Consider the following 18,121-nt stretch of genomic DNA (forward strand, 5'->3'; position numbering starts at 1 on the left):
ATATCTTATTTATTGCGTTTCTCATCTTTTGCATCAATATTTTCTACCTGGGCCCAATAGTGACCATGTTCTCCTGTTAAGTCCTTTATAAAGTGCAACAGTGAGGTACAGTACTCAACGGACAATGGAGAAAGAAGTGCTATGTTGATGACTTATCTACACAAATATACTGTCACATACAACAGTCGATCCTGATATACAGTATGTAGCTCACTTCACTGCAAAAATGCACACCAAAACCCACAGAATTCCAATGGCATTTTTGGCTAACATTGGCTACTTTAATGAATGGTTATGCCATTCAAATGAATGGTTTATGCTATTCTGCAAGAAGATAGATAACACAAAGCCCCCCAGTGCAATCCAAACCCTGGCATTATCTATCTATAACAATGATAAAGTTGAAGAGCTGAGCCAATGCAATGGCAAAGATGCCATTCTATGGAGCTTAAACTGTAAGTGCCTGAACTACTTTGGAACCAGATTTCATTTCGTAAAACACAGCTGTTTGCATAATACCTGCCTGACATCACAGCTCCTCTAGTTTAGCAGAAGTCCACACTAACCACTGGTCCAGGGTCTACCCGCCTTATGGTTAAGGATAGGATTCAGTGTTGGGTGATCTTATCCTAGATCTGTGGTTAGAGACAACTTCTATCTCAAGCAGGAAAACCACTGTCTCTCTGGGTATTACTTTATACGTGCAAGTTTTCCTCCGTCAACATTCACACATAGCAGCTTTGCTACCGATTCCAGACGGTGACGTGATTTCACATTATGACCAAACAAACTTCAGACAACTGTGAAATAACTACTAGGGTGATCTGAAGCTGGGAACAACGTCAGCACAAGACCTGTTCATCGGGAGCGTCATGAAATGGGTTTCCATGGCCGAGCAGCTGCACACAAGCCTAAGATCACAATACCAAGCGTCAGCTGGAGTGGTGTAAAGCTCGCTGCCATTGGACTCTGGAGCAGTGAAAACGTGTGGAGTGATGAATCACACTTCACCATCTGGCAGTCCAACAGACAAATCTGGGTTTGGCGGATGCCAGGATGCCAGTTTGGTGGAGGAGGAATAATGGCCTGGGTCTGTTTTCATGGTTCGGGCTAGACCCCTAAGTTCCAGTGAAGGGATATCTTAACGCTACAGCATTCAATGACATTCTATACGATTCTGTGCTTTCAACAGTTAGGGGAAGGCCATTTCCTGTTTCAACATAACAATGCCCCTGTGCACAAAGCGAGGTCCCTACAGAAATGTTTTGTCGAGATCGTTGTGGAAGAACTTGACTGATCTGCACGGAGTCCTGACCTCAAACCCATCACCTTTGGGATGAATTGGAAAGCCAACTGCGAGCCTAATCGCCCAACATCAGTGCACGACCTCACTAATGCTCTTTTTTTAAATTTTATTTTACCTTTATTTAACTAGGCAAGTCAGTTAAGAACAAATTCTTATTTTCAATGACGGCCTAGGAACAGTGGGTTAACTGCCTGTTCAGGGGCAGAATGACAGATTTGTACCTTGTCATCTCGGGGGTTTGAACTTGAAACCTTCCAGTTACTAGTCCAACACTAACCACTAGGCTACCATGCCTCTTGCGGCTGAATGGAAGCAAGTCCCCGCAGCAATGTTTCAACATCTTGTGGAAAGCCTTCCCAGAAGAGTGGAGGCTGTTATAGCACCAAAGGGGGGACCAACTCCATATTAATGCACATGATTTTGGAATGAGATGTTCGACGAGCAGTTTGTCATGTATTGTAGCACGTTAATAAATGCTATGTCACGTAACTGAATTAAGAACAGTTTTATGAAAGGAGGTTTCACCATTTCTTGCATCATAACGTTCGAATCATGTTACTGTAGCAACAAGCCTTTTTAAAAACTCAAATACATAACAAGTTTAAATTCTCAGCAACAAAAGAGTGATCAAATTAAGATTGTACATCTATACAGTACATTGAACTCAACCACGATAACGCCTGTTGTAAAAACATGACACTGAATATTAGAGAAAGGGAGTTTTCCTATTGCAAAACTCCACACCTAATATCCTCACCCTTCAAAAGCCTGACTAACCCATTGCTCCAGCATTTCAACGCATAGAAAGCATGGATATGCCAGCAACCGACAGACAAAAAAAACTCTATAAAGTACACCAAAAGCAAGATAAGACATATAGAATATAGCGCCCTGTGTGATAAACATACAGAAGCGGAAATATTTCTGTTTACACTCCACAAGAACTAGCCTGGTCCCACATCTGTTTGTGCTGTCTTACGATGGTCATTTTTATGGTCACGGACGTGACAATGATAATAAGTGTTGGCAAGACTCCACAAACAGATCTGGGACCAAGCTACACAAGATCAGTGTGTAGACTGCAGAGCACTTATTGTAGCAGCCTAGCATTACATACCTTCTCTGGGGAATAATTTAACTCTAATGCTTTGTCACAAGACCCTCGTAACAGTGTCAGGAGCTTTCCTAGCCACGTGCTTCCACACCTGCATTGCTTGCTGTTTGTGGTTTTAGGCTGGGTTTCTGTACAGCACTTTGAGATATCAGCTGATGTAAGAAGGGCTTTATAAATAAATTTGAGTTGATCTACAGATTGCCCCTTTAAGCAAAGTGTTACCGAAAGCGTTACTGTAATTCCTTTAGCTACGCATTGCCGACATGACCTGCATTTGACGACAATCCCTCAAGCCTGCAGCATGAATGGAAAAAGAATGCAATGAAGTTAAACAGTCTCTTAACAGTCTCAGTTTTGTGACTCCTCCTCTGCACAGTACCATTAAATGATGAAGAGGGAAAGGGGAAACCTCAAGTTTACACTTCCATCACTTTTTACTCAAATTGCACGTGCAACTCTGACTTTGCAAGGAGCAGACTTTTATGAGTTTATTAAGTGAAAAATATTTTGACATCAGCACTTTTCTTCGTTACCTATTCACTTCTTTAATGTTAGTTAAATTAAAGTGAGTTGTTTGAACTGTGTTTTAGTTCAGTATGTTTGTGTGTGTCTGAAAGATAATGTGTGCGCAAGCGTGCAAGTGTTTGTGTTCTAACCAACCCGTCAAAATAGGGCTCTTTGGGTTTCAAACTGCGAGTATGTCCCTGTGTATTTACATAATGGGTGAAAAAGAGTATACACTAATGCATTTTGGCATGCAGAGTGCCCCCCCCCCCCCTCAGCTTGTGTTCTTATTCATGAGCTTGGCAAGCAATTGCTGGATTTGCGTGCGCGACACATTCAGGACCGAGTGCCTGCTCCGTGGGCTGCCAGGGCTCTGCAGGGGAGCGTGGCGCCGGTGTGTGGAAGAGTTCATGTGAGCAGGGCTGCTCTCGGCTGAGCGGCTCCGCTGGATGAAGGACCCTCCGGGGTGCGGGTACTGCTCCGTTTCCAGCGTGGATGATGAGAAGACGTAAGAGGCCAGCCTCCGCAGCTGATTGGGCCTCGGGTGGTGCCTGTCATCCTCCAGCTGCAGAAGAAACCAATCAGAAAACCGAAGGAGGGGCATTAGGATGGAAGGGGGAGGGACAACAAGGTCATGCTAAACAGACTATAGACCAGTAATTGGTTCACGTTCCAACTCTCATGAAACGGCTTCATTTCCTTGTCTTCTTACCCTTCCTCACCAGTATTCTAAAAGGATTAGATAGTTGAGAATTATAGGCTTGGGAGCTATCCAGTACCTTTCAGGTCAGCTGATAAGAGAGTAAAAGAAGGAGACAAGAAAAGGAATCCATATGGAGTATTGGAACATATCTTGTCATACATCTCCCCTTCCCTGTGTGCATGCTGTAAGGGCTCTCGGATGTAGTCCAGAGAGAAACAGGGAGAGGAAGACTGTGTTTGTCATTACAGCAGAGGCGTTACAGTATGTTCAAATGATAGAAGACAGTATTCTACAAAACAGTTAAGTAGATTGCCAGATTGGAAGCAAATGAGAGTAGGTTTCCGTCTGTCTCATAATCGAGGCACAGAGCACGCATTCCCCAACAATGCCATTAAAAACACGCACAAGTACTGTACATGTTCTTCTAGTATGTAAACACATTGAACCTGGGAAAATGCCAGGACACGATCAAATTTCATTACACTCAATTTGACTAAAAGTCGAAAAACAAAATCACCATTGGAAAATGCAAAATGAATAACACAAAATATAGATGGTCTCATCAAGCACACGAAACACAAACACACAACGCAGGAAAGGGGATAAATATGGCTGAACAAAAAAAGGAGGAGTTCGGGAACAGAAACTCATTAAGAAAAAAAACAACAGAAGTAAGGACTATCCTAAACTGTGCTTACCCCAAAACACCACTTTATTTCTTCGCTTGTTGTTCCCATGGCACCCTCGCTTTTTCTCCTCTGGGTGAGTGCAACTTGACATACTGTACTTTTAAGTGATAGGTTGAGCAAATGCATCAGTTATGTCAAGGAAGAGGTCGCAGGGCAAATAAAACGAGGGTCCTTGACATGTTTACGATAGCGAGGCCTGCCGTACTAGGCACTTGCAGTGAAATCACAAATAAGGCTGGTAAAACGTGATTGGTGAGGTAAGTAATTCGTCATTTTTGTTTTCTTTTTCGGTAATCCATGACAAGGAAATACAACTGGCACAGGGAATGGGTGAACTAGCCTGTTGTTTTTTAAGGGTCCTTGTGTATTCAGGTTTTTATTCTTACCATACACCTGAGCAAAACGTTCTTTAACATATTTCATGGACATACTGTAACCGTCAGAAAAAGACACTTTACAAAATCGTACAAAAAGGTTAAATAGACATTAAATATTAACTTGATCAAATGGTACGCAGACTTGCATAATACAAAAGACCTTCCGGACTGGTTTCTAATTGATGACCCTAGTGGTTCATGGATTCTGGGTAATGTGTATTCAAAACCCTAAAACCCTAACCTCCAGGGTGTCATCCTCCCAAAAACTATTGAACAAGTTGGTTGGGGGCCCCCGGAAATGTTCTCTCAGCCTCATGGCAAAATGTATAGAATAGCATGAAATTTGCTATTAAACTGCAAATGTTTCTGTCTGCCCCCTGGCAAAATGTGTAGAATTGCAGGAAATGAGCTTTAAAATGATCTGAGCTAGTTTATGTATTTTTGTTCAAATTGAAGAGATTGCAATGGATATAAATCGGTTGAAAAGACATCAAACAAACTGACATTATGGTCAGGTTGATAAAGGAAGGATTACATGACTTTTTGCACCTGGTTGTAATCTGATGTTGGTTCAACAACAACCTATATAGTCTGCATTTTTCACAGGGTTGTTGATGTCGTCACGACAAAGTTTTGTAAGGTTTCCTTTTGTTGAAATCTGGTTGAAGTGAAGTCAGATAATCAGATTACAAGCAGGTAAAGGCCCATGTTGTGTGAAGTTTTGTATTTGCATACAAAATAGTTTGAGCGTGTGTATTTTGTTCAATAAAAATAATAAAAACAAATTTGATTTTGGTTTTCAAAGAACAAGGATTTGCTCCAAAATGAAGTATCTCCAAAATGAAAATAAAATATTTGAAAAGTCATTCTTCCACAGTGCATTTACACTCCATTTAAATTACACTCAATAGAGCCAATGAGTGATAACTGGGTCGTTAAATGAAATGCGAGTCCCTTTTGGGTAGTGTAATTTGGTGAAAGTTTTATTTCACCCCATTGTAACATTGTCATGATGAGCACATGTTCAACTTAGTAAAAAAGAGGACTATAGTAAGTGCCTATTATGTGCCAAATAAAGTAACAGGATTACATCAGCCATAAAACCCCTTGTGATAGGGGAAACGAAAGCTTGTTGTGTGCAACAGGGAGGGGCAATTGAATGCAAGCTTCAAACATTTTTTTATTGTTAAAACATTTCTAGCCTGTCCACCTATGGGTAACATGGTTGACGTGTTATGCTCAACGCACTCAGTTCTCCACTACAAAACATGGCCAAAAAGCGTAGAACCAGCTCACCTGCCTTACACTATGATATTACTATATATATATTAAATGTTCTTAAAGGGGCCAGTGCAGTCCAAAACTAGATTTTCCTGTTTTTTATAAATATTTCCACATTATGAGGTTGAAATAATTCTGTGAAAATTATGATAATGCACTTTAAGTGTAAACGCTGTTTGAAAAGACTGCCTGAAATTTCAGCTTGTTTGGCTGGGTGGGATTTTTTGAACCAACTGGTGACATCACCAGGTGGTACAAGTTAATAGTCCAATAAAGAGAGTTTGCCCTACTCTCTGCCAATAACAGCTAGTTTTCAAGTTCAATTAGGCTCCTTCAAATTAGGTCCCTCTCTCAAACCACTAGCAGAGAGTTCCAACTAAATTCTTGCTTGAGAAATTTCATTTAGCTAAGGAGCTATTTTGGTTTCTTTTTGGGCTTCTTAATGGAAAACAATCACAGTAAGGTACTTAATTTACCCAGAAATGATTTCATATTGAGATGAAAATGGCTGCATTGGACCTTTAAGAAAAATATATTTAAAAAATAGTTTAAATCATATTAAAAAAGAGAGTTCAGTTCCTGTAACAGGGTGGACCTTAAAGTGAGGAACAGTTTTTTTTCTACTTAAAATTAATTACAAAATAAATATGAATCTTCAGAAATGACTGTCAAAGCAACAAAATAACTAGGGCTTTATGAAATGTTGCAGTTAAGTGGGTTAAACTCTTCTGAGATGTAACAGAGTGCACAGAGGAACATGTACACATTTTGGCACTTTAGCAAAACTTCATTCATAAAAAAATCAAATTGAATGTATTTAAAGTCTAAGCCTTGGTTGGTTTCGGGGGGGTTTACAGACGGATTTTGATGGGAATATCGGCACTAGGGGATGGGTCATTTTTAATATTATAGGCTTTTAAAATCCAATATTGGTGCACAATATTTATTTGAAATATCAAAGGGGCACAACATGGACTCAGTTTGTGGAATGACCCAACTACACTATTGTTTTAATTAATCAATCTGAACTAACTGGATTTAAAACCACATCTCAGTGACTACTGACTGACATTCTTGTTTTGTTCTTTTTTTGTCTGTTGTCCTTTATCAGTGTGGGCCATGGTTTCATTCATATAGAGCTGTATCCCGTTTTCCATTCAAACCTTTCAAATGATCTGGAAGTTATTGCTCACCCTAACCTCATAGATAAATACATCTCATTCCAAAATCATGGGCATAAATATGGATTTGGTGCTGCTGTAACAGCCTCCACTCTTTCTGAAAAAGCTTTCCACTAGATGTTGGAATATTGCTGCAGGGACTTGTTTCCATTCAGCCACTAGAGCATTAGTGAGTTTGGGCACTGATGTTGGGCAATTAGGCCTGGCTCGTTCCAATTCATCCCAAAGGTGTTTGATGGGATTGAGGTCAGGGCTCTGTGCAGACCAGTCAAATTCTTCCACACCGATCTCAACAACCCATTTCTGTTTGGACCTTGCTTTGTGCATGGGGGTATTGTCATACCTTAAGGGAACATTTCGACATTTACCGTATGGTTAGTGAGAAAGTCCATATTGCAAATGTACCGTCCCTTACTAGACGTCCGAAAACATTTTTAAAATTCGGGGACGGCGTCGGGCCGAGCGGCAGGGCCAGACCTACCGGGAAGTCATCAAATTAACTTTGTCGGACATTCGGTTTTCGTTTTATGAAATAATCAAATTTTGTTCATTTTTCCGCTATGCCGGAAAATCCCACAAGAGGGCATAAGCAATCATATTGCAATTTGACAAAACATCACGAATCACGACGGGCCATATCTCGAAAACTGTAAATATTTCGAAGCCGAAACTTGGTGAGCATAGGTTTGGCATAATGGGCAGTTGGCCCCGAACAAGATGGCGTCTAGGCCTCAACGGTTTTTGAGTTATGGCCATTTTTCTGGGATTAAAAGGTCCAAAATGAAAATAGAGAAATGATTTTTTCACTTCACGTCAAAGTCAAGGAGCCTCCGGTGTCAATAAAAAAAAATCAGCCATTTATCTATCGTCATTTAAGAGAAATCGTACGATGACAGATTTGTGATGTTCAAATATAGGTGTTTTTATTTCAACAGTTACAGATCCAGTTGCAGGGTGTTCATACGAATATTTTTAAAGTGTGCTGCGGAGCTCTGCGACATTTCTGTGATTTTCTATGATTTTCTGAAATAACACACACTCACTAAACCCTCCGTAAATAACTCAGTTCTTAACGTAAAGACTTAAAACTCAGGATTCTGTAAAGGCATACCCCAATGAGGATATGAGTTTATTTATAGCTTCCTGTGCCAACAGGAAGTGCCTTAAATGGTGTCATAGTGGCTGTATCCAAGGGTTAAAAAGGTCACATCTTTTCAAAACTTCATATGTGATTAGGCAACCCTCCTGAACTGTAAGATCAGTCATTTCTCCCAACAGATGTCAAAGAAAAGCTCTCACACACACACACAGCAAGGATGGAGTGACAAAGCACGGTGTTTAAAGACACAGAGAGCAGGCAATGGCATAAACATAATCCCAAGGCCGTGCCGAGTTCAACGAGATATCCCGCTTGACCATAGCTCGCTCGGTCTAAGCGCAGCGACCATGAGAAAAGTAGGCCCAATATGAAGCCTGCACCAGAACGTCATTTGATTTTGGGTGACAGCGGCGGAACCGTTAGGTTTAGAAGGACAATTCAAACACAGGACTGTTCCTAAGGTCCTCCCGATCTGTGCAAGCCTAACCTTGACCGTGTGACATTAACCCTTCAAGGTTAAAAGAAGGTGTTTACATAAAAACAGTTTGCATTGACTTCTCTCCCCATAGGAATACATTGCCTGCTCCACTAAATTCAACCTGGAGCCTATATGGGTTATGAATGCCTTATGAACCTGTCTTCGGTACCAGTCCATCAGGCCACTATAAGGTCTACCTGTGTCGATTCTAGGCTTCCTGGGCCAACGGGAAGTGCTTAAAATCACCCTAAAAGTGTATATCCATACCCTGCCTGCAATTTGATGGACATAGTGCATTGAACCCTGTGTAAATCAGTCAATTCTTAACGTAAAGACTTAAAACTCAGTATTCTGTAAAAGCATAGCCCAATGATGATGTGTGTTGAGTTATAGCTTCCTGTGTCAACCGGAAGTGCCATAATTGGTGTCTCAGGGGCTGTTTGGAAGGGTTAAAAAAATCAGATCTGTCCAAAACTTCATATGTGTGATTAGGCAACACCCATGAACTGTAAATCAGTCATTTTTCCCATAAAAATTCAAAGGAAAACTAAATCACAGAGATACACAACTTGGATGGAGGGACGTATTGGGGTGCGTAGAGGCTGACAGTGCCTCCAATAGTTAGCTTTGTTCGAGCTACAAAAGAACCGTCAGACCTAGAGTTCCGAAACTTTAGAAACCTGTTCTAGACCTCAGGTCAACAGTGCGTGGTGAATTAGGTGGCTCTAGAAGGTTCTCGGACCGAGAAACAGCCTCGTACATTTGCAATGACTTCAATTCATTTTGACCATTACAAAAATGGCGACATTTAGAAATGTCTCAGAGACACAAGACTAGGTGCATTGAAACCGGCTCGGCCCATAGAGATGGACCCCAACGTTTCTATCCAACGTTTCTATCTATAGCTCATTCAAGGACCCCGTAGCAAGTAATTGAAAAAAGTGGATTTTCAGCACCAATTAGGGTTTTACTCGGGCACCGAATGACCTATTGAGCCGAAACTCGGGATTCGGGGTCGCCTCACATAGGACTACACATAATGTCCGAACTGGACCCGCAGCTAGAAAGTAACTATGTGTTTTATGTTTTTTTATGGTTTGAACCGAAGGCGTTGTGAATTTTGGGCCAGCTCTGAAGTATGTGATACTTGGCTCCTAAACGAGTTGGGAAAAGTGGGTTTGGTGTCAGTTTGGTGTCAGAATGATATCAAATTGACTGATGGACGGTGAATTGCAGGTGACTCTTGTCCATTTGCAATATGTTTAAGCGGTGAGGTACCATCACCAAAAGCGATATTCTGAAATCATCCCTAACGAGCGATGGAGAGGTACCAGTATCACTGCCCAGCCATCCCGAGTTCATCGGGCCAGTCAATTTGACATTCCTGCACGATTTTTATAGCATGACAAATTGGTGATTGTGAATGCCCAGTTAACCATATTGCAAATGCACAGTGACTTTGCAAGAGTGAGAAACATCACCAAATGGACATTCTGGAATCAACCCTAATGAGCGATGGAGAGGTACCAGAATCACTGCCGAGCCATCCCGAGTTCATCGGGCCAGTCAATTTGGCATTCCTGCACGAATTTTCAGTGACTTTGCAAAAGTGAGAAAACATTTGCAATATGTTTTAACAGTGAGGTACCATCACCAAAAGTGACATTCTGAAATCAACCCAAACGAGCGATGGAGAGGTACCAGAATCACTGCCCAGCCATCCCGAGTTCATCGGGCCAGTCAATTTGGCATTCCTGCATGATTTTTATAGCATGACAAATTGGTGATGGTGAATGCCCAGTTAACCATATTGGAAATGCACAGTGACTTTGCAAAAGTGAGAAAACATAAACAAATGGACATGATGAAATCAACACCACGAGTGATTGAAAGGAACAACAATCACTGCCCGGCCATCCCGAGTTCATCAGGCCAGTCAATTTTGCATTTCTGCAGGATTTTTGAGCATGTCAAAATTCTTATGACATTTGACCCCAACAAAACATATGCCTTATGCACAAGTAAAAAAATATATATATATGATAATAAAATATGACTAAAGTATGTTGATACAGTTGTGTGAAGTTTATGAAATTTTGCAATTTTTGACTTTTGACTTCTTATGAAATCATGTTCCAAATGGAGAAAGCATATGCCTAATGCACGAGTAAAAAAAAAAAAATGATAATAAAATATGACTAAAGTATGTTGATACAGTTCTTATACGTGTGTAATTGACACAAAATTCTAAAGAATTTCGAAAAACGGTCCAGAAAGCACTTTTTTAGGGGTGTGTGAAGTTTATGAAATTTTGCAATTATTGACTTTTACATTTGACTTCTGACTTCCTATGAAATAATATTGCAAATGGAGAAAACACATGCAATAATGCGCAAGTAAAAAAAAATAAAAAAATATGATAATAAAATTGGACAAAAGTATATTCATACAGTTCTTACACGTGTAATTGACAAAAAAAGCAAAAGAATTTCGAAAAACGGTCCAGAAAGCACTTTTTTAAGGGGTGATAAGTTGACAAAAAAATCAATTTTTTCAAAATTTGGCTTTTGGATGTTGACTTGGAGTCCATTTTCAATATGAAAAACCACGGTGGAGCGCACACGCCACCTGTTGGATTTTTGAAGTGTTACAACTGGCAATTGCCATATGGCATTTGAAGTACATTTTGCATGAATCAACGCCGATTTGGGTGGTATTGGCCATTGTGTACATGGTTTGTACTATGCCAATGGTTTGCCATTCATTTTTGTCCAATACAGGGGGGTATTCCCTTACATGCTAAAACAGGAAAGGGCCTTCCCCCAACTGTTGCCACAAAGTTGGAAGCACAGAATTGTCTAGAAGTCATTATATACTTTAGCGTTAAGATTTCCCTTCACTAAAAGTAAGGGAACTAGCCCGAACCAGGAAAAACAGCCCCAGACAATTACTCCTCCACCAACCTTCACATTTGGCACTCTGCTTTACGGCAGGTAGCATGCTCCTGGCATCCACCAAACCCAGATTCATCCGTCGGACTGCCAGATGGTCATAGGAAGGCCAAAAAAGATCATCGAGGACATCAACCACCCGAGCCTGTTCACACCGCTTCCATCCAGAAGGCGAGGTCAGTACAGGTGCATCAAAGCTGGGACCGAGAGACTGAAAAACAGCTTCTATCTCAAGGCCATCAGACTGTTAAACAGCAATCACTAACTCAGAGAGGCTGCTGCATACATTGAGATCCAATCACTGGCCACTTTAATAAATTGATTACTAGTCACTTTATACAATGCACTAAATAATGCCACTATAATAATGATTACATATCTTACATTACATGTATATACTATATTTTATACCATCTATTGCACCTTGCCTATGCCGCTCGGCCATCGCTCATCCATAGACTGACGTACATATTCTCATTCACCCCTTTAGATTTGTTAGGGAATTGTTAGATTACTTGTTAGATATTACTGCACTGTTGGAACTAGAAGCACAAGCATTTCGCTACACTCGCATTAACATCTGCTAACCATGTGTATGTGAAACACAATTTGATGAAGTGTGATTTGTCACTCCAGAGAACGCATTTCCACTGCTCCAGAGTCCAATGGCGGTGAGCTTCACAACACTCCAGGCGATGCGTGGCATTGCGCATGGTGATCTTAGTCTTGTGTGCGGCTGCTCAGCCACCCATTTCATGAAGCTCCTGACAAACAGATCTTGTGCTGACATTGCTTCCAGAGGCAGTTTGGAACTCGGTAGTGAGTGTTGCAACCGAGGACAGATGATTTTTACGCGCTGCACGCCTCAGCACTCGGTGGCCCCGTTCTGTGAGCTTGTGTGGCCTGCCACTTCGCAACTGAGCCTTTGTTGCTCCTAGATGTTTCCACTTCACAATAACAGCACTTACAGTTGACCGGGGCAGCTCTGGCAGGTCAAAAATTTGCCAAACTGACTCGTCGCAAAGGTGGCATCCCATGACAGTGCCACGTTGAAAGCCACTGAGCTCTTCAGTAAGGCCGTTCTACTGCCAATGTTCTATGGAGATTGCATGGCTGCGTGTTTGATTTTATACACTGGGCAGGCTTATATAGCCGAATCCACTAATTTCAGGGGGTGTCCATATACTTTTCTTTGTATAGTATCCATACTCTGCTCTGAGTTAGGTTGTTTTGAGCACCCTCTAGTGTTGGGCGCAGGGGAATAAAAATAAAGAACCAGTGTTACTGTACTCACACCATGTGTATGGGCCTCCCATTAGACATACACGGTAGCACATAGTAAGCAATGTATGACAGTTTATGCAAATCAGGGTTCTCCAACTCTAGGGAGATACTGGATGTGCAGGTTTTTTCCCCAACCCAGCACTAACACCTGTTTCCAATAATCAACTCATCATGACCTTCATTCAACCAGGGATGTCAAACTCAAAACAGTCTATCCATCATTTTGGGACTTTTTGATGCTCCCTGATTGTCTAGCTTTCAAATTCTGTGATTATTAGTGAGCTGGACACAGTCAAGAACATTTATGTATGTAGGTCCATTATATAATTTCGACACAGTTTCGATTTGGTTTTAGTCATTTTAAAGTATATTGAGTTTGTTCCCCCCCACCCAAAAGAATCAAACCATCCGTGGGCCGGATTGGACCTCCTCGCAGGCAGGATTCGAGCTCTGGGCCGTACGTTTCACACCTGTGCCATATGCCAACCAGTGATTGAGCGTTGGAAAACAAAGCATTTATGAATCTCTTTGAAATGCTCATGGATGTGTCTTTGGTTCATACTTAAATTTCTTGACACATATTTGTGTACAAAGCGGTATTTCAGAGTTGAAAGTGTAACGTGACAAAAATGAAATATAATACAGATATCATTGTTGGGCAAAATAGTATGATTGCATTACATTCTCACCTAGAAGACCCCTGAATAACTGAAACCCTAATGGAAGTTACAATAAAAATAAACATCTTGTCAACTTCAATTGTTCCCCAAGTAATTGCTGAATTTCCTCTATAATTCACCTAAAAGACTTGAACATTCCCCATATCTTCTTTGTGCATCTTTTTATGTATGAGGTAACGGTCAGCTTAAAAACATTTGGTGGCAGCGGTGGGATATGTTTCCCTAGCCTGATGGGAAGACCCACGGTTTAAATGTTTTAATTTAACTTTTTCAACCAAAGGTTTTCATGTCAGGAATTTATAACACTGACGTCAAGAACATGTTCGGTATGAAGAAAACGTTTTGAAACTTGGTGGCACCACCTGAACATGTCCAAAGATAATATTTCTGTTACAAAAACCTTTTGCTACGGCTATCGGGATGTTTGTTACATTATTCTCATCAGAATGACAAAGTGTCATCATGTATGCATATATCTTGTTTCATCAGTGTGTCATAACGAGGGCATCAAGTGCAGTGCAACCCTAATGTCAAACCGAATACAGGGACGTACTGGGACCAGGAATCTTCCCGGGGTATGGACCAGCCCATCAGGCATTTACCGGAACCGTACAATAAGAAAATGCTCGTGGAGTCATTGAGAAAACTATTGAGAAAATATTGTAGAAATACATTGGGGGGGAAGCACCTATCAAAAACAACCCTACTCATGCCACCATCTCACCCAAAAAGCATAAACTGTTCAATAATTATTATATGATCTGATCTGATGCTGGAATATGCAGTTAGCAAAGCCACGTCTCCCATTCATACCGTAGCATTACAAAACAATGGTTAAAACCAAAAGTCATGGGCAAAACCAAACTGATGGAAAGGAAGAATTTGTGCCTGCTGACACAGAAAAAGGCATGTTTTCTCTCATTACACTGGCAGGATGTCACACCAATGACAGTGTGAATGACACTAAAATGGCTGCAGGAATAATGGTCGCCCCCCGCCAAGGTATTCACTTCCCACTGGTTGCTAAATTGTAGGGTTGCAAAATTCCCAGGTTTTCTAGAAAGATTACTTGAATTATAAGGAACTAAGACGGAAATCCGTGAATCTTCCAACTGAGATTTCTGGAAAAACAGGTAATTTGGGTTAAATTATCGGAATTTTGCAACCCTTGGCTTAACCCTAACCCCAGGTTTAGCACTGCATGTTAATGGACATCCCGAGCAGACGGGGCACCGAACAGCTCATCTTTACATAATCTGGATAGATCAACAACACCCACCGCTAATTTGGGTCTCATCCATATCATCTAAAGATTAACCACACTGTGCAGCAGGCGACCCAGCTCTGAGCCGACTACCGTGAACATGCAAGGAGAGAAGCCTCCCTCCACCGATAAGGTTGGCCGATCTCTTACCGGTCTTTGGGGTCCGATAGGACGGCCTGACGGGAGTGAATGACAGGGCGACATGGCGGGGCTTCCCCCACTTCGTCTGGAGGCTTCCTCCTCGGTGAGCGTGAGCATGCCCCGGCTGCTGTTGGTTGTGTGGGTCGTCTTGGGCCGCACCACCATCTCCGCCCCTAAAACAAAGGATTGGTTAGGAATCTAGTACCCTTTTCACACTATCATGCCAACCGGAATCAAACTGTGATGGGTTGAATATTTAATTTTCACATGGTCCTTTTTAGCACGGTTCCAGCAAATGTGATGGATGCATAACCAGGTCAGCTCAGTACAAATGCTTTGGTTCGGCTCAGTAGCGTGAAAAGTGTTTACTAGATTAAGTCAAACGTTAAATAATATTTTATTGTCAGAGGAGAGATGAGCATCATCGTCAACACAACTTGTACAGAATAGAACAGAACTGTTAACAACAGAACTGAATAGAACAAAATTGAACTGACTGAAATGTCACATTATTGAATGTACATGAAACCTTCAGGCCCACCTCCTCCCCGCAGCTTCCTCCTCTCCTCTCCCTCCTCCAGGGGCCTCAGCTCCTCAGGCTCCTCATCGGTGGTGCCCGACGTGGTGGGGTGGAAGTCCCTCAGCTCCGTCTCCTTGTCAATGATCACCCACTCCTTGCTATCAAAGTCTTCCTCCTCTGCTAGTGGCACCGATCTGATAAAGGCATTGCTGTGGGCTTCCTGGTCCACGGATGCCACCGAGCCCTCGCCGTGCCGCCCGCGCTGCAGGCCGTCGTCCACAGACAGCATCATGGCTGGTTGGGACGAGTACATGTGGCGCGACGGCGAGCCCAGGATGTCCATGCGGGACCTGATACTGTGGCACACAGATATGTACACATACACACAGGTACAAGCACGAGGACGTAGAGGTGCACATAGACACACAAGCACAAAGAGATGCAACAAAAGACCAAAGGAACACACACATTAAGTATTGAATTAAGTATTAAAGTGGAGGGCTAGAATAGATAGGCTTATAGCAGTTACACAGACCCTAACCCAAAGGACTTTTCCTGGAACGCCTAAGAGCTAGGTACAATACTAAATGTATTTTAGCATAATGCACTTCCTGGTTAACTACTATACTTAAATACTACTATACTAAAAGCTAGTACAGGTCTGTAGCTAATACTAGAGCTGGTTTGTAGTGGTCACCTTTGGCCATAGCCGTCAACGGCCCTCCCATCAGCAGCCGACATGCGGTCTGACTCTGGGCTGTTGATGCGGCGGTACCGGAGGGAGCGCACCTGGCCACTGGGGGACTCTGGGGCCCCTCCTGCCCGGCACGGCGACATGGGACAGGCCCCTCTGCTGGGTTCATCCCCCTCCTGGGCCCCCTGCAGACACAGAGGGGAGAGGAGGGGAAGAGACGGGAGGGGAAAGGAGAGACAGGAGATCACGATGGTGTATGCTAAACAGTAATTCATTCTAAAATGTGTCTATTACCACTGCTAGGAGTTTAAAGGGTAGGCCTTCGACTGTCTAGTGTACACATTTTCAGTCTGGATGTTCATCTCAGTCTGTGCATCTGTATGTCCGTCTATCATCCTCTTTCCAGCCAGCCAACCATCAATCGATCCCATATTTTTCATTAATAAAAAATGCTAAAAATACTTTTATCAACAAACAGTATAAGCTACGCTAGAACAACATCTACATAGATGCCATACAGTAAAATGTTGTGTTCTCCTTCCCCTCATCCCTCCCCCTTACTCACCTTGCCCAGGCTGATCCTGAGTTTGTTGCGGTTGAAGTCGGTGTCCTCCAATCCCTCACCCTTTGCGGGCGTCTGGCCACCGCCCTCGCCCTCCTGGCGGCTCCCACTGGGAGGCAGGGCCGGAGGGGCGTTCTCCTGGTCGCTGAGGTGCTCGTCCTGGAATACGTTCTCCGTGTTCTCTCTCTGCAGGTCTCCGGGCACCGGGGTGTTTAGGGCTCTGTGGGAGAAGATGGATGGGAGTTGCGGGATGGGTTCAGGTTAAATCAGTTGATTAAGATCAGCGGAGGTCCCAAGGATGTACACAATGTATATTATAAACACATGTATAACACCTATATGTGAATATATGTCCACTGGGAATGCAGGTTTTTGTTCCAGCCCTACTCAATTCCAAAATGTTTATTTTTTTATTTCCTGAATTATGCATGCACTTAATTAATAAACTTTGTACAGGCAACCCTCAAAGTTCAGTAAACATCTATTTATTCAGTGAAACATTGATTGTAAACTGGTATTTCAAAGTCCTTTTACAGCCTAGTTTAGAATTCAATATCATGCATTTCAAAGGGTTTGGATGAGTACTGTGGCAGTAGCCTCGAGGTGTGACAGCAATACTGATGGACACAAAACCTGTTCTTTCTCATTTGCACTGGGAGGCTCAGGATGCCTCCTAAATGGCACCCTATTCCCCACAGTGCAATATGACGTCAAAGTGCACTACTTAGGGAATAGGGTGCCATTTAGGATAGAGCCTCATGTGTGATGACGACCAAAACACTAACGATGTCTCCAGAGATAAGGATGTCGTGTTCGCAGGGAAGTCATGCAGCTGTGTGTAGGTGTGCGTGTCTAGGCAGCCTGAACAGTAAAGAGCTTCAAACCAGACAGTCATCAGAGAGAGAGAATCTTCAAAAATAATATATTTGGGTGAGTGAGTCAAACAATAGCTCCCATGAAAGATGTATAAAAGACAGATTAAAAATAGAGCACTGTGACTGCACTATCATGTTGTGGCACTTTCAGGATCTAATGTATTGTGCCTTTGCACTGTGATTTGATACTGTAAATGTCAAGTATCAAAGACAGCCAACTGGTGAAAAAGATAAGATAAAGGAAGATGCAGAAATATGACATCATCATACACAATGGGGAAACTTTCTGCTTACAAAAGTCAACAACTACAAAATGTGAATCTGCCATGAATGCCTCTATTGGCTCTTCACATGCGAGCACGCCTCAAGGGAGGCCATTTCAGCTGGCACATTTACATTGACGTGAACACTGAAATGT

At 42.2% G+C, this 18,121-nt stretch overlaps 1 protein-coding gene across 4 annotated transcripts in view; it reads right to left on the reverse strand.

Moving 5' to 3' along the window:
* Positions 1-1,796: 1,796 nt before the first annotated feature.
* LOC135538881 (tau-tubulin kinase 1-like) overlaps positions 1,797-18,121 on the reverse strand; it is a 39,192-nt gene continuing 22,867 nt past the window's right edge. For all 4 annotated transcript variants that reach the window (XM_064964768.1, XM_064964766.1, XM_064964770.1 and 1 more), the window contains exons 11-15: positions 16,832-17,048; positions 16,270-16,451; positions 15,594-15,928; positions 15,062-15,225; positions 1,797-3,489 (exon numbers count right to left, since the gene is read on the reverse strand). In XM_064964768.1, the coding sequence (XP_064820840.1) occupies positions 3,199-3,489; positions 15,062-15,225; positions 15,594-15,928; positions 16,270-16,451; positions 16,832-17,048 (1,189 nt within the window). In that variant the 3' untranslated portion in view covers positions 1,797-3,198. The remainder of the gene's footprint in view (positions 3,490-15,061; positions 15,226-15,593; positions 15,929-16,269; positions 16,452-16,831; positions 17,049-18,121) is intronic.

The sequence above is a fragment of the Oncorhynchus masou genome, unplaced genomic scaffold (assembly GCF_036934945.1).
Source record: "Oncorhynchus masou masou isolate Uvic2021 unplaced genomic scaffold, UVic_Omas_1.1 unplaced_scaffold_32___fragment_4___debris, whole genome shotgun sequence".
Taxonomy (NCBI): domain Eukaryota; kingdom Metazoa; phylum Chordata; class Actinopteri; order Salmoniformes; family Salmonidae; genus Oncorhynchus; species Oncorhynchus masou.